At 41.6% G+C, this 12,000-nt stretch overlaps 1 protein-coding gene across 1 annotated transcript in view; it reads left to right on the top strand.

The window, feature by feature from the left end:
- Positions 1 to 12,000, top strand: part of npr2 (natriuretic peptide receptor 2) — a gene marked incomplete at its 5' end in the record, with an annotated part of 68,292 nt that overhangs the window by 44,838 nt on the left and 11,454 nt on the right. Inside the window, 1 exon segment of the mRNA XM_083930370.1 lies at positions 5,978 to 6,146. Within this exon segment, the coding sequence (XP_083786496.1) occupies positions 5,978 to 6,146 (169 nt within the window).

Below are 12,000 nucleotides of genomic sequence, written 5' to 3'. Positions count from 1 at the left end.
ACATGACTATAATACAATAAAAAATATATCAAATAACAAGTAAAACAGCAAATATATAGCAAAATCAAGCATAATCATGAATATATCGTGCAAAATTTCTACAGTCAGATGTGGCTGCCAAAGGCGATTTTAGGGGGTAGCCCACACCATGACCCCAGATCTGATAGATTGTTGTTGAAGTTCATCAACACACAGTCGGGACACTCAATGATGTCAGCTAGTCTGCTGATACAGGACCAGTTTATAATTTCCAACTACTACAGTAATGGTACTGTGGCCATAAGAACTGATCCTCTGATCAGCAAATGTTTTGAAAACAGCATACATGCACACGCCACCGCCGGCATCTTTGAACCTGTCGCTGACATCCTTAGGACTCCGGTCATAACAGCAATGAAAAGATAACATGTATCCTTTGAGAGTTATAGTCATTTATTGTTTAATAATGTCGACTTCTCTACTTAGTGTGTAAAAACTTAATTTAGCACTTAAAAGCAGTTAAAAGTAGACAAACTACACATTACTAAAGTTAGCTTGTTAGCCCAACCAGAAACCAATCAGCAGTTAGCATTAGCTTAGCTTTCAGCCAACTACAGTTGTAACGTTACATACTCCTGTGGATCACTCATACTGTAGGAAGCTGACATGCGGACAGGCTTCGAAGCATCTCAAACGACAACATGTTTACTTCACTGACCAGTAGGAAATCTCAATGTTTCACTCCGAGCAGTGACTCTCTGTTTTAGGTTTCTCCCTGCCCTAACACACCTGATTCTAACAATTTTCAAACCTGTGATGAGCTTCAGCTGCTTGATAATGAGCACATGATTAGAATCAGGTGTGTGAGAGCAGGGGGAAACCTAAAACACGCAGGACAGTGGCCCTCCAGGACCGGAATTAGGCACAGCTGCTCTAAACATTTAAGCATTAACATACCACAGTCCGTTACAGTATTTTTATGAGACACCTGAAAGAACAAAGACACCCCTTAGCTATCACCATGGATATAAAGTTATTTTTTGCACATGAGGACTGTTTGAGTCAGGTAAAAGCAGCTGTAGACCTATATAAACATAGTGATACAGCTTTAACAGGCTGTGAACGCTCCTGCAGATGATGTATCAAAGCTAAATGATGATGAAACGGATGGTAACTGCATGTTAGTGCTGTTCTAGGTTGTATCAACCAGGTCCACAAACATTGACCCCACTCCGACTCTGTGTCCCACCTTGGTCACCCCATTTCAAATGTCCCGGTAACGCCACTGGTGGCTGCCTCCAAGTTATTTAAAATATCTTTAAAATCATCCCATGAACGCAGGACCAGAAGTTTCAGGTGTGTCTGTAATTTGTTCCAGGTAAAGGGAGCAGCAAATGTTGTTGATTTACACTAGATTATAAGCTGTCATTAGATGGGACTTGTAATTATACAATACGGTTGAACTCCAACTCTATATTATTATTTATTAAAACCATAACAGAATTGATTATTACCTGCTGCTGCCAGATGAATTTTGTTCCACCTTCTCCATTAGAAAGTGATTTCAGGAGGCTGGGCCTGATCAAAAATCCTTGCATATCATTGGATAAACTACTTGTCCTGGTAGTATTGGTGGGACTTTGATACCATCCCAATATTTATTATGCAGACTCTGGTTGCAAAATTACAATGGGGCTTCGCTTTTGTACAGTGGGAGGAAGGGGAGATGCATCGTCCATCTTCGTATACTGTCTATGATCTGGACAAGGTCCTAGAGCGACCACTGATGCTGTTCATGCACATTGAGCTAAAAAGCAGTGAGCAATACAGGCCTTATCAACAATGCAGAATCAGAAAAACATTCAGAACATCCTTTACGCCATTCATTTGTCTGCTAGCGTGGTTGAGCCTCAACAGGCTGTTTCTCACTAAATTTTTCGTACATATTACAACGAAAAGTAATGCCTTGTAATTTGTGTTTATTCAATGGAAAAAGAAGCACTCAAAGAAAAGAGCTCATAGACAGTTGCTCATGATAGCTAAAGGGCTAAGTGCCAGTATGAAAAATTACATCTTGGACAATAGCATTCCTGAGAAATTTTTACTTGGCGTAGCTTTCTTTCACTGGAAAACTCAGTGTTGTTCTCTTCTGAACTTAACTAGGACTAAACAATCACTGCTGACACTTTGGCTCTTCAGCTTCCTGCACACATGTTGTGGTTGGAACGCCCCCCCCCCCCCCCCCCCCCAGCATCTACTTTTACCTCGTCGCTGTTTCTGCTTAGTGACAGAAGGAAAACTTTAACTTATCTAACAATTCAAGATCAGGAGTTCAACTTTTACACATTAAAAGTGGAGGTGTAAAACCCTCCCCGGGCGCTTCCTCCATCTGATTACTTTGATTAGGCTTTTATTCACGGTCACGCTCGATGCTGATTGTACATGTGCCTGATACTTATCCATTAACAAGCTGAGAGCAGCAAAAGCCTGCACCTGTTCTCCAGTGTGTGGATGTGTTCAATCCAGAGCAGTTTAATGTCATTTTGTGGTTTAAAATTGACTTTCATGATGATACTAATGAGAGAAAGAGAGGATATGTAGGAATAATTTGGAGAAGTATGACTCTTACAAACTTTTTAATTGATATGATTAATGCATTGAAGTGGAGAAATCTGCAATGGTGAATATATTAAGGCTCATCAGCAGAAATAGCACATCAACAGAAATACAGAACTGCTTGTGAATGAGTTGAAAAGACCACAAAAAGAAAACTGACAGGGAGACAATTCTTAAAAACAATATTTTATACCAAACAGGCGAACACTTAAAGTAACACATCTTTTTATGAGCAAAAAGAAACGCCTTTGTTCTAAGCTTTCTAACAATGTTTCAGATTATCCAAAGGACATTTACCAGCCTAACAGGAAGGCATTTCTTAAATGAACTAACTTACAGTAGATTCTTGCTGACATATGATGTTAGTAGAGGTGCTTTTTCCAACAAACCGCATATTGAGAGTACAAACCGCTTCTTTCCGCTCAAATTGGATTAGAAAATTTGGTTCAGCTGAACTCTCTAGCTGGCCCCTCTTTAACTGTGACGACATAGGCGAGACTCTGAGGTCTGTTTCATATGTCAGCCGCTGCCCCAAGTATAAATAGCAGAACACTGGCTAACTGTAGTCCCAGTTTGTGCCTCTCACACATGACTGCTGGTTACGTTAGCACTAGCCTGTTAGCCTGTTATACTCAACACCAACAAGATTTATTCCTCTTCAGTGGCAGAAAACACAAGGTGATCTCCCTGATAACTGTGCTGTATGCAGAGCTTAAGATGTGTATTGCTGACAAACAGTATTGTTAAGTAAACAATGGCAGCAGCAGCAGCAGCAGCAGTAGTGATATTAGTAGTAGCCGTTCTACTATTTTATTCAATCATATTACATAACAAAATAAGCATAAACAATACAATTCACAAACAATATACAGTCTAGTTTCCAGAACAGTCTAGACAGGATCAACAAAGCAACAGGCAGAAGTATAATGCTTTTGTTACCTGAATTTGGTTTAGCAATGACTTTGTTTTAGCTCTGAACATTATTTGCATTATTATATAATATACCTCAATTTGCATGTTCTCCCCGTGTCTGTTCGGGCTCTGGCGCCCTGTCCAGGGTGTACCCCGCCTCACACCCAATGTCAGCTGGGATCGGCTCCAGCCCCCCCGCTACCCTGATATAGGGACAAGCGGTTGGAAATGGATGGATGGGGATTTGTGTGACAGTAACCAGCCTTATTAATAATATGTACAGCAAGGCTTTGACTATGTCCTGACACTCTCCCTCACACACTTGTAGTAGAGCTGCTAGCTGAGCTACAACACAGGTACCCGCACTATAACTCTCCCACAGGGCTATAAATGTGCTTCGGCTGTGTCTGCTAGAAAGACAGGGTGGAGCTTCCACACAGAGTCTGACAGCAGCTTCTCATGGCTGGTTAGGTCTGATTACCTGTTCTGTTGCTGTCCATGCTACACTGAGCATGTTGTTGGTCAGTCAGTCTCCCTTGTGTCTCCTGACCCTCAATGTCACAAGGTTTCATAGCCACGAGGCCACGTCTTCTACAATCGCTGCTCTCTTTGTACTGTATATTTCTAGGGAGGGTTCTAGCAGAATTTCAGGGTGTTGTTACCTTTTAAAAGCAGTGTACCGTGGGGTCTGGCACTGGGCCTTCAACATCACAAAGTCATAATGTTTTTGGATATTTATTAAAAATGTGAACACCTCTAACACGCTGCACAACAAACTTCGTTACAGCTCCAATGCACACACAGACACACACACACACACTAGGCCTATGTAAGCTATAGCCTAAAAGTCACAACAAAATCATCTGCAAGATATGCCACAACCTACGCCATCATTTTGAGTACAGTTGGTCTGTACTCAAAAGTGTTGTTATAACCAGGTATGAGGTGCCATGACAATAAAATGAACATGCCAGCTTTGATTTGAGGTAAAATAAAATCAGGGATCTTTTCTGCCTGATTGTTGTTGTGAGACAGAATTTGCGATGCTGATCATTCAGCCCCCAATTTTGAACTTACCTAGTGTTCAGGTGTGAAGCACAATCCTGGTGAGGTGGGCTGACTTTGTTGGGTTAGTCCGGCTGGTAAATCCACTATGAGCTCCGGCCCACAATTTATCTGAGGAAAAAAGCAACTCCAACAACACAACTGTTAGTTTTCTTGTCTTCCACGGACAGTGTGTCGGCCTTAAAATGCCTTTCAGCACTGTTCCCCATTTATGTTTTTCCAATCCTGGAGTTGGTCTTTATCTTCCAAAGCAGGCCATGAAAAAGTCCATGCTATCAAGCTAGCCACAGTGTCGTAGTCTTTCTCCTGATTTAACTCTTCGCGCTCACTGAACCATCTAAATGTCAGTGGCCTTAAGGAAGGAGAATTACAATGTGTTTTTTAGTTCCGCCCACTAATAGCAACATTTGATTGGCTGATTTACTCTGTACCTCAGCTTTGGACCTCATGAACCATTCTGAACCATTGAGTGAGCAGAGAGCTGGAAGCATTTTCCGCCTAGAGACAACAACAACTCAATCTGATTGGATAACCATATTTTCAAGGTTTAAGAAAACTAACACTGTCATTTCTGAAGCAAACTTGATAGAAATTAAGGCAAAAATTAGAAATAAAAGAGATAATTATTGTTAATTGAATTAAATTAAATACAACATTTAAAATGCTGATATCTTGGGCCTTCTCTGAAGTCCTAGAAGTCCCTAAGGGTTCCCTACTTTTTCAGTATTTATGGAAGTTAGCGTATTCTTGCTGAAAGTTAGATGCAAAGCTCCATACCACACTCATGTCTGTGCAGTAAATAAAAGGTTCTGCCTAGTGACACAGTGCAGGCTGTCCTCATTCACTCTTCGTATATACCTACGAAAAGTAAGACATTGTACTTGGTATGTAATCCAGGTATACTGTATCTAGTTTGTTGCTTTAACTTAACTGATCCTGTAACAGTACTTTTGGTGCCTACACTTAACCATCACGGCCAATAGATTTGGTAAGATATCATATCAGAGAATATGTTGCATGTTGCAGTGTTATGGGGGTTATGTGCAGGTCAGGTCAGGCGCAGTAACTTCCTGGAATCTTATGATCACAATGAGGTTGCCGGGTAACCAGCAATAACTGCATTTCTTAAGAACAGCAATAAGAGTGGTATCCATCTTCTTATTTCCCTCCCAGCAATAAAGCAAATAAGCTAAATCTGAAACATTTAAGACCTCCAAATTTAGAGATGAATTTCATTGGACAGTGATGCCTCCAGAAAATTCAGCCTCAGAAATCGGCAGTGAGGGCTGTTGAATTGTTAGTTGTTCCAGTTATTTTGTCCACCCCATGCATATTACACAGCATGAATGAAATATGAAATGAGTGTGATGGTTATAACAGCCACACTTTGTCCCCTCCACCGCAGAGATCGTGCAGAAGGTGAGGAACGGTCAGAAGCCGTACTTTCGCCCAACGACAGACAGCAGATGCCACTCGGAGGAGCTGACCATCTTGATGGAGGCCTGCTGGGCCGAGGACCCCGCAGAGAGGCCCGACTTTGGGCACATCAAGATCTACATGGCCAAACTCAACAAGTGAGCCCCATACTTCACTTCTTTTCATTATCCATGCTCATAGATTCACATTCACATCACAAACAGCCGCAGACATTTGGACGGATTCGACACAAGAGAATATTTTTGTTGTTTTTGTTATTCGGGTAAACTGGCTGTTAATGTGAGAAGATGCCGCCAACTAAAGATGTGAACATCATGTTGATGTCCCTCTGACTGCCGTGCAATTTGATACGTTTAAGAGATTCAAAAGACAAACAGGAAAAAGAATCATGTTGTGGAAATCACCGAGGCAATTTTAGATAAAAGGCTGTTTATAATTCCTGACAGGCAGCTCAACAGGATGGGCTCTTTGCTGCCTTTCCATTTGTGTGTGTGTGTGTGTGTGTGTGTGTGTGTGTGTGTGTGTGTGTGTGTGTGTGTGTGTGTGTGTGTGTGTGTGTGTGTGTGTGTGTGTGTGTGTGTGTGTGTGTGTGTGTGTGTGTGTGTGTGTGTGTGTGTGTGTGTGTGTGTGTGTGTGTGTGTGTGTGTGAGAGAGAGAGAGAGAGAGAGAGATAGAGAGTGTAAGAAAGGGGAGTGTGTGAGTCCATGTTCTGTTATTCTTTTCAATGATACCGTGAATCATCAATTTGCGTATTTAGGTTTTGAGTTTAATGTCGAAGCAGGAAGGAGGCACGCATGTTTTCCCTCAATTAGAGCAGCTCTGTCAGAAAGGGATACTGCACAAAGCACCCCTGCTGATACAAAGGGACCCATACACACACAAAAACACAACATGTCTCCTAGAAAATTAATTTACAACAATATATACATGCGATGAAACTGCATTCTCAGTTATGTTTCGAGGGAAATATTCTCTAGCAGCCGCTGCATGCTGTTAGTTTTAAAGACGTGGTTAACTGTATGAATAGCAACTACTTGGTTAGGTGGTTGGGTAAGTATACAGTGCTGGGATAAAGTCCCTCCCCTTGCTCTCCTATCTGTGTTACCGTTCTTTAAACCCCTTCACTACGGGAAACAACAACAACCTCCGAGCTAGCAACTTACATTTGGCTAGTCTGTATCAAATCTGTGTTAGCAGTTACAGGACTAAAACCACTTGTGAGCACATTTGGGAAAAGGCCAGACTCCGTGTCGCGGGAATCTCATGCCCGATGTTTATCAGTTTTCTGGCACGGCCATCGTCATCAATCTTTTAACTCTGGCTGTGGCGTGCACTTGACAAGAGTACCGATCTGTTCCACTTCAGTCTTTGCATGAACTTCTGTGATTTAATAGCCTGGCATCACCAGACTAATTGCAAATGCGTATTAGTCCCGGGCCCTCTCAGTTCATTTTTGATATCCAAGGGCCGTTATCAACGATGCAGAGCAAGATTGCTTCTACATGCAATTGGATAGACCTGAAATGTCCATGGAAAAATAATGCATTTAGATGGGGGGATTGATGGTTGATTAAGTACACACTGATTTGGATGGCGTCAGAGCTGATTGAAAGGGTATACTTAAGGGCAAAATGAGGGTTGAGGAGGTTGAGCAGAGGGCCTGAGAGAGTACAGTTTCTAGCTGCCAGAGGTTGTTTTAATGTTCTGTCAGCTGCAGTCGGTTTCTGTCCTGTGAGCTGTGACATGCAGGTCATCATTACACTGAATGACAGCTTGGAGCTCTCTGCGTGTAACATGGGCATGTCGTGTGGTATCTAGCTTATCTTAAATGAAATAATACTTGTGTAGTTCAGTGCTGATTTTCACCTTTATTTACCACTGGACGTATGTGTCACACATCGTGCTTTAATTGTACACACACATTGGGTTTGCATTCTTCAGTTCACTTTGTGATTTCGAGCGAAGGTTACCTCGTCTCCTGCTGAATAGGGTATGATTTCCGACCGTGCAATCAATAGCCAGAGCAATCATGTGGACATTCTTTCATTCACCATAATAGAGAGTCAATCACGGTGAGCAGGAGGTATGCAGTGGAGATGGCTTACATGTGTGTTATTGAAAAGGGGAAATTCCTATCAACAATTTCCACAGACATTGGAAACTTGTAGGGTAAAACCGGACCAGTCACGGTTCTTTTGGTCATTTGGTCGCTGTAGCAACAGATGTGTAGATACAGTATCTATGCTGGAGCTTGTTAGCTCCTCAAAAAAGTAAATCCAGCCTTAGCCATGTATGGTCACAAATCATCCAGGTACTAAAAATATAACTAATACACCAATTATTCTTCCAGTCTGTCTTTCATGCTTTCTTGAACTGGTTATGCAATATCATTATTATTCATTATTTTAAAGGAGAACTTGCTGTTGATTTAAAGGGCCCTTTACAATCAGTACAGATAATACTCCCGAGCACCTGAGCTCGCAGAGATTTGAAGTGTGCTTGAAACAAATAATCCATCACAGAAATTATTTAATTGTCTGTATTGTTTGGGCACATCACCGTCACCTCCTTGTGGATGAGATAAAGGCCTCTCTGCTGTCAGAGATTTCAAAGTTGTATGCCAAAGACATTTACGTTCATGAAATCCATAGAGCTACAGCTGCATTTCTTTGTCCAAATTGTACTGTATAATGACTGCTGAGCCTGGAACCTAAAGAACAAGCAATATTCACACAGACGAGGAGGATGCTGTCAACTGCATTTGAAGGTTGTTGTGCTCAGTTGACTCTTGGATGCCAGACCATCTTTTACCTCAGCAGCACAGAAGGGTTTTCAAAACAGTTCCTGTGCTGGAATGCATCAAGATGCAAAAATCCAAAAACTATAATCCTTTAAAATAGATTGACGGCTGTACAAGGATACAAATGCAAGTGTGTCGATTTGGCGGAGCAGCAATATAAAAACAGGTGGTTTAGAAGGGCCTCTATAAACAGATCTGTGTGGTCGGTGTGTTTTTCCTCCCAGTCTGACCTCTCCTCTGTTAGCTCTGTAAGACAGTGCAGGATGAGCCCTGTGATGTATAGCTTTCCATTTACCCAGCCTCAGAGTAGAGAGCTCCATATGATTGACATCCTCAGAAGCACTCAAGGATGCTCTTGACAGTCGAATGCAAAGTACCTCCTCTTGTGTATGAAGCCCTTCACCACCGAGGGCTGAGCGTTAATGTTCTGTTTGCCAGTTATTTTCATTAGGTAAATGTATGTTGTTGACATGATGTGATGGATGGGCTGTTATTTTTGGTGTGTGTGTGTGTGTGTGTGTGTGTGTGTGTGTGTGTGTGTGTGTGTGTGTGTGTGTGTGTGTGTGTGTGTGTGTGTGTGTGTGTGTGTGTGTGTGTGTGTGTGTGTGTGTGTCTGCGTGCGTGTGTGTGTGTGTGTGTGTGTGTGTGAGCTTGGGTTTGAAGGGTGTGGTAACAAGAGGGGTGTTCAGCAGTAAACGGTCCGGTTTAACCCACACAGGGAGATGACACTTCGCTTGCCATGAATAGCTGACCTCTCCCTGTGCACATCAGGTCTCTCACTCTATCTCAGACTTTATTTCACTTTGTGTTCAGCATTGAAATATTCCCCTTTTTTTATATGTTATAAAACATGTTTTTCCGAACAACTGGCACACCAGTCCACAGATTTGGGGAAAATGTTGTGAATGTTTAGAAGCTTTGTAAACAAGAAAGCACTCAGAGAGTGTTTCCCTCCGCCAAGACCGCACCATCCCCTACATTTGTTTTATAAATAGAAGAAAATGTTTCTGATTTTTTAATCAGCGTCTGGATCAAGATCTGCATCGAAATAGGCAGTGATAGACAAACATGCTGACTGGCTGAGAGCCGCCATGATTTCCTGAAACTACGCAAGTTCTGTCTGGGAAAGTTACAGCTTTGTACAAATAACCATGACTCATGAGATCTGAGTTTTTCTTTTGACTTCTCTACAGGGCGGTCTCTAGCTCACTTGACGAGTGGTGGCCCCATGTAGGCTCAATCCTTGGCAGCCCTTTGCTGCGTGTCCTCCACTCTCTCTCCACCCTTCCCTGTCACTCTTCAGCAAAAATGATCACGGTTTGGGTTAAAATAAGGAATTCACATTTTTAAATACAGTACTCTATAATTGATGATGTCGTTCCAATGTTTTTTGTTTTTATTCATTTGCTGGGGAAAAGGTGAACTATTCAGGGTACTTTTACCGGTAGAATTCACCTCTGGATCGTTTTCCTCAGTGTGGTGTCTGTGGTTGTCATGGTTACATGGCGGGCCACAGTAGCAGGAATCGTTGTATCAAATACCCACGCTAGATATGAGGAGCAGCTGCCCTCTCTCTACTTACCACTGACCTTGGTGTCACGGTGAGGTCAACATCAGGGCTAAGCACCTTGATGATTTGAAAGTCACATTTAAATTGCTTTATAAATGGACGTATGATGCCATTATTGACACCAAAAATGTATGAATTGTTCCTTGGTCCATGGCTGAACTTTCAACCAAATGTCAATGAAAATGGTTAAGCTGTTTTCATATACTCCTATCAAATGACAAACATATACGGTAAATGATTTATCTGACACATCCGAGAGGATTAAACCACTTGCTGAAATTTATCATCATTCTCAGCATAGAGACAGTTCTCAGTTTACTATTAGTTTGGATGAATTGTGGGAAAATGTGGATGTCTGTGCATTGATGCTCATCACTGTCTTTCATGTCTCCCTCTGATGTTTTGTCCTTTAAACTTAAACATCATGTGGGTGTGTGTAGGATCTGTGACCCACAAGAAACGCGGCAGAATGCCAAGCATTGATGCTTTTAGCCGCCACGGTGGTGTGGATGACTCACCTTCTTGCTCCTTCGGAGTAAACGAGTGTACATGCATGTGTGTATATGCAGCATATGAATGTAGAAATCTCCTGAGACACACACATTATACAATACATGTACATATAATTATAAAACGTATGTGAAAGGCTACGATCGCAGCAGGAGAGGCGTTAAATCAGACCTTTCACTGAATGTTTGGAGTGTCTTTTTTTCCTCCATGTTGGAAGGTAACAATAGCTGCTGGATGTTCCTATATGAGAGATAAATTACAGTGGAACAGTAATATGCACTTCTGTTTTTTCCTGTTATACCACTAGACAGAAAGGGAGGTTTTTTTAAGTGGTTTCAAGTGGCTGCAGGTGACCATGTTGGAGAAGAGACATCTACAGCACTCAAAGACTGTAAAGCATTTTTTTTTTACCTAATCTGCCTTATGCAGGTCTACGGCTGATAGACTGAATGGACTTTTGGTTATTTTTGCTATTCATATCGTGTTGATCAGACTACAGGACCATAATGGCTGTATAAACAATGTTAATAATAATTACCAATACCAATAATTACCAATCGTTGACTGTAGCTTTTATAACATTTACCAGGCGGGAAAGGTCTAACAAAACAAGATGTCGTTGGTGTGATTATAGGAAATGTGGGATCTAGAGTTTTTGGAGTTTGGCCCATATTCGGCACTAAGAGTGCGGATACCTTGCTTCAAATTTCTTTTGCTTTTTTTGTGTGCGCCTTCCAACTTCATGGAAGTGCAATACTAAATCACTGGAATAGCCATTAAATCCCATAGATCTGGATCAGTCCCTGTTTTTTATATATTGAATGTAAATGACACCTCTTTACTGGAACATAGTGTTCTGGTTTCATCAGGCAGACGCCAACTGCTAGTGGTGAGTCCATCAGCAGTTTTAAATGTGGGGTGCCAGGAGGGTCGATCATTGGACTTCTTTTGACATTTAGAGGGTTTGACATTTACAGTATAGACATATGTTTGTTTTACCTTAATAAGTGACAAAGAGGTTTTTATTTCCTCCCTATGGATTTAGATCCAGTACGTCTAAGATTCAAACTATCAGAACCATGTTTGATTATTGCGCTTTGAAAAACTCTGT

The sequence above is a fragment of the Echiichthys vipera genome (genome assembly GCF_963691815.1).
Source record: "Echiichthys vipera genome assembly, chromosome: 16".
In the NCBI taxonomy this organism is placed as follows: domain Eukaryota; kingdom Metazoa; phylum Chordata; class Actinopteri; order Perciformes; family Trachinidae; genus Echiichthys; species Echiichthys vipera.
This window is presented reverse-complemented; position numbering and strand designations above follow the sequence as displayed.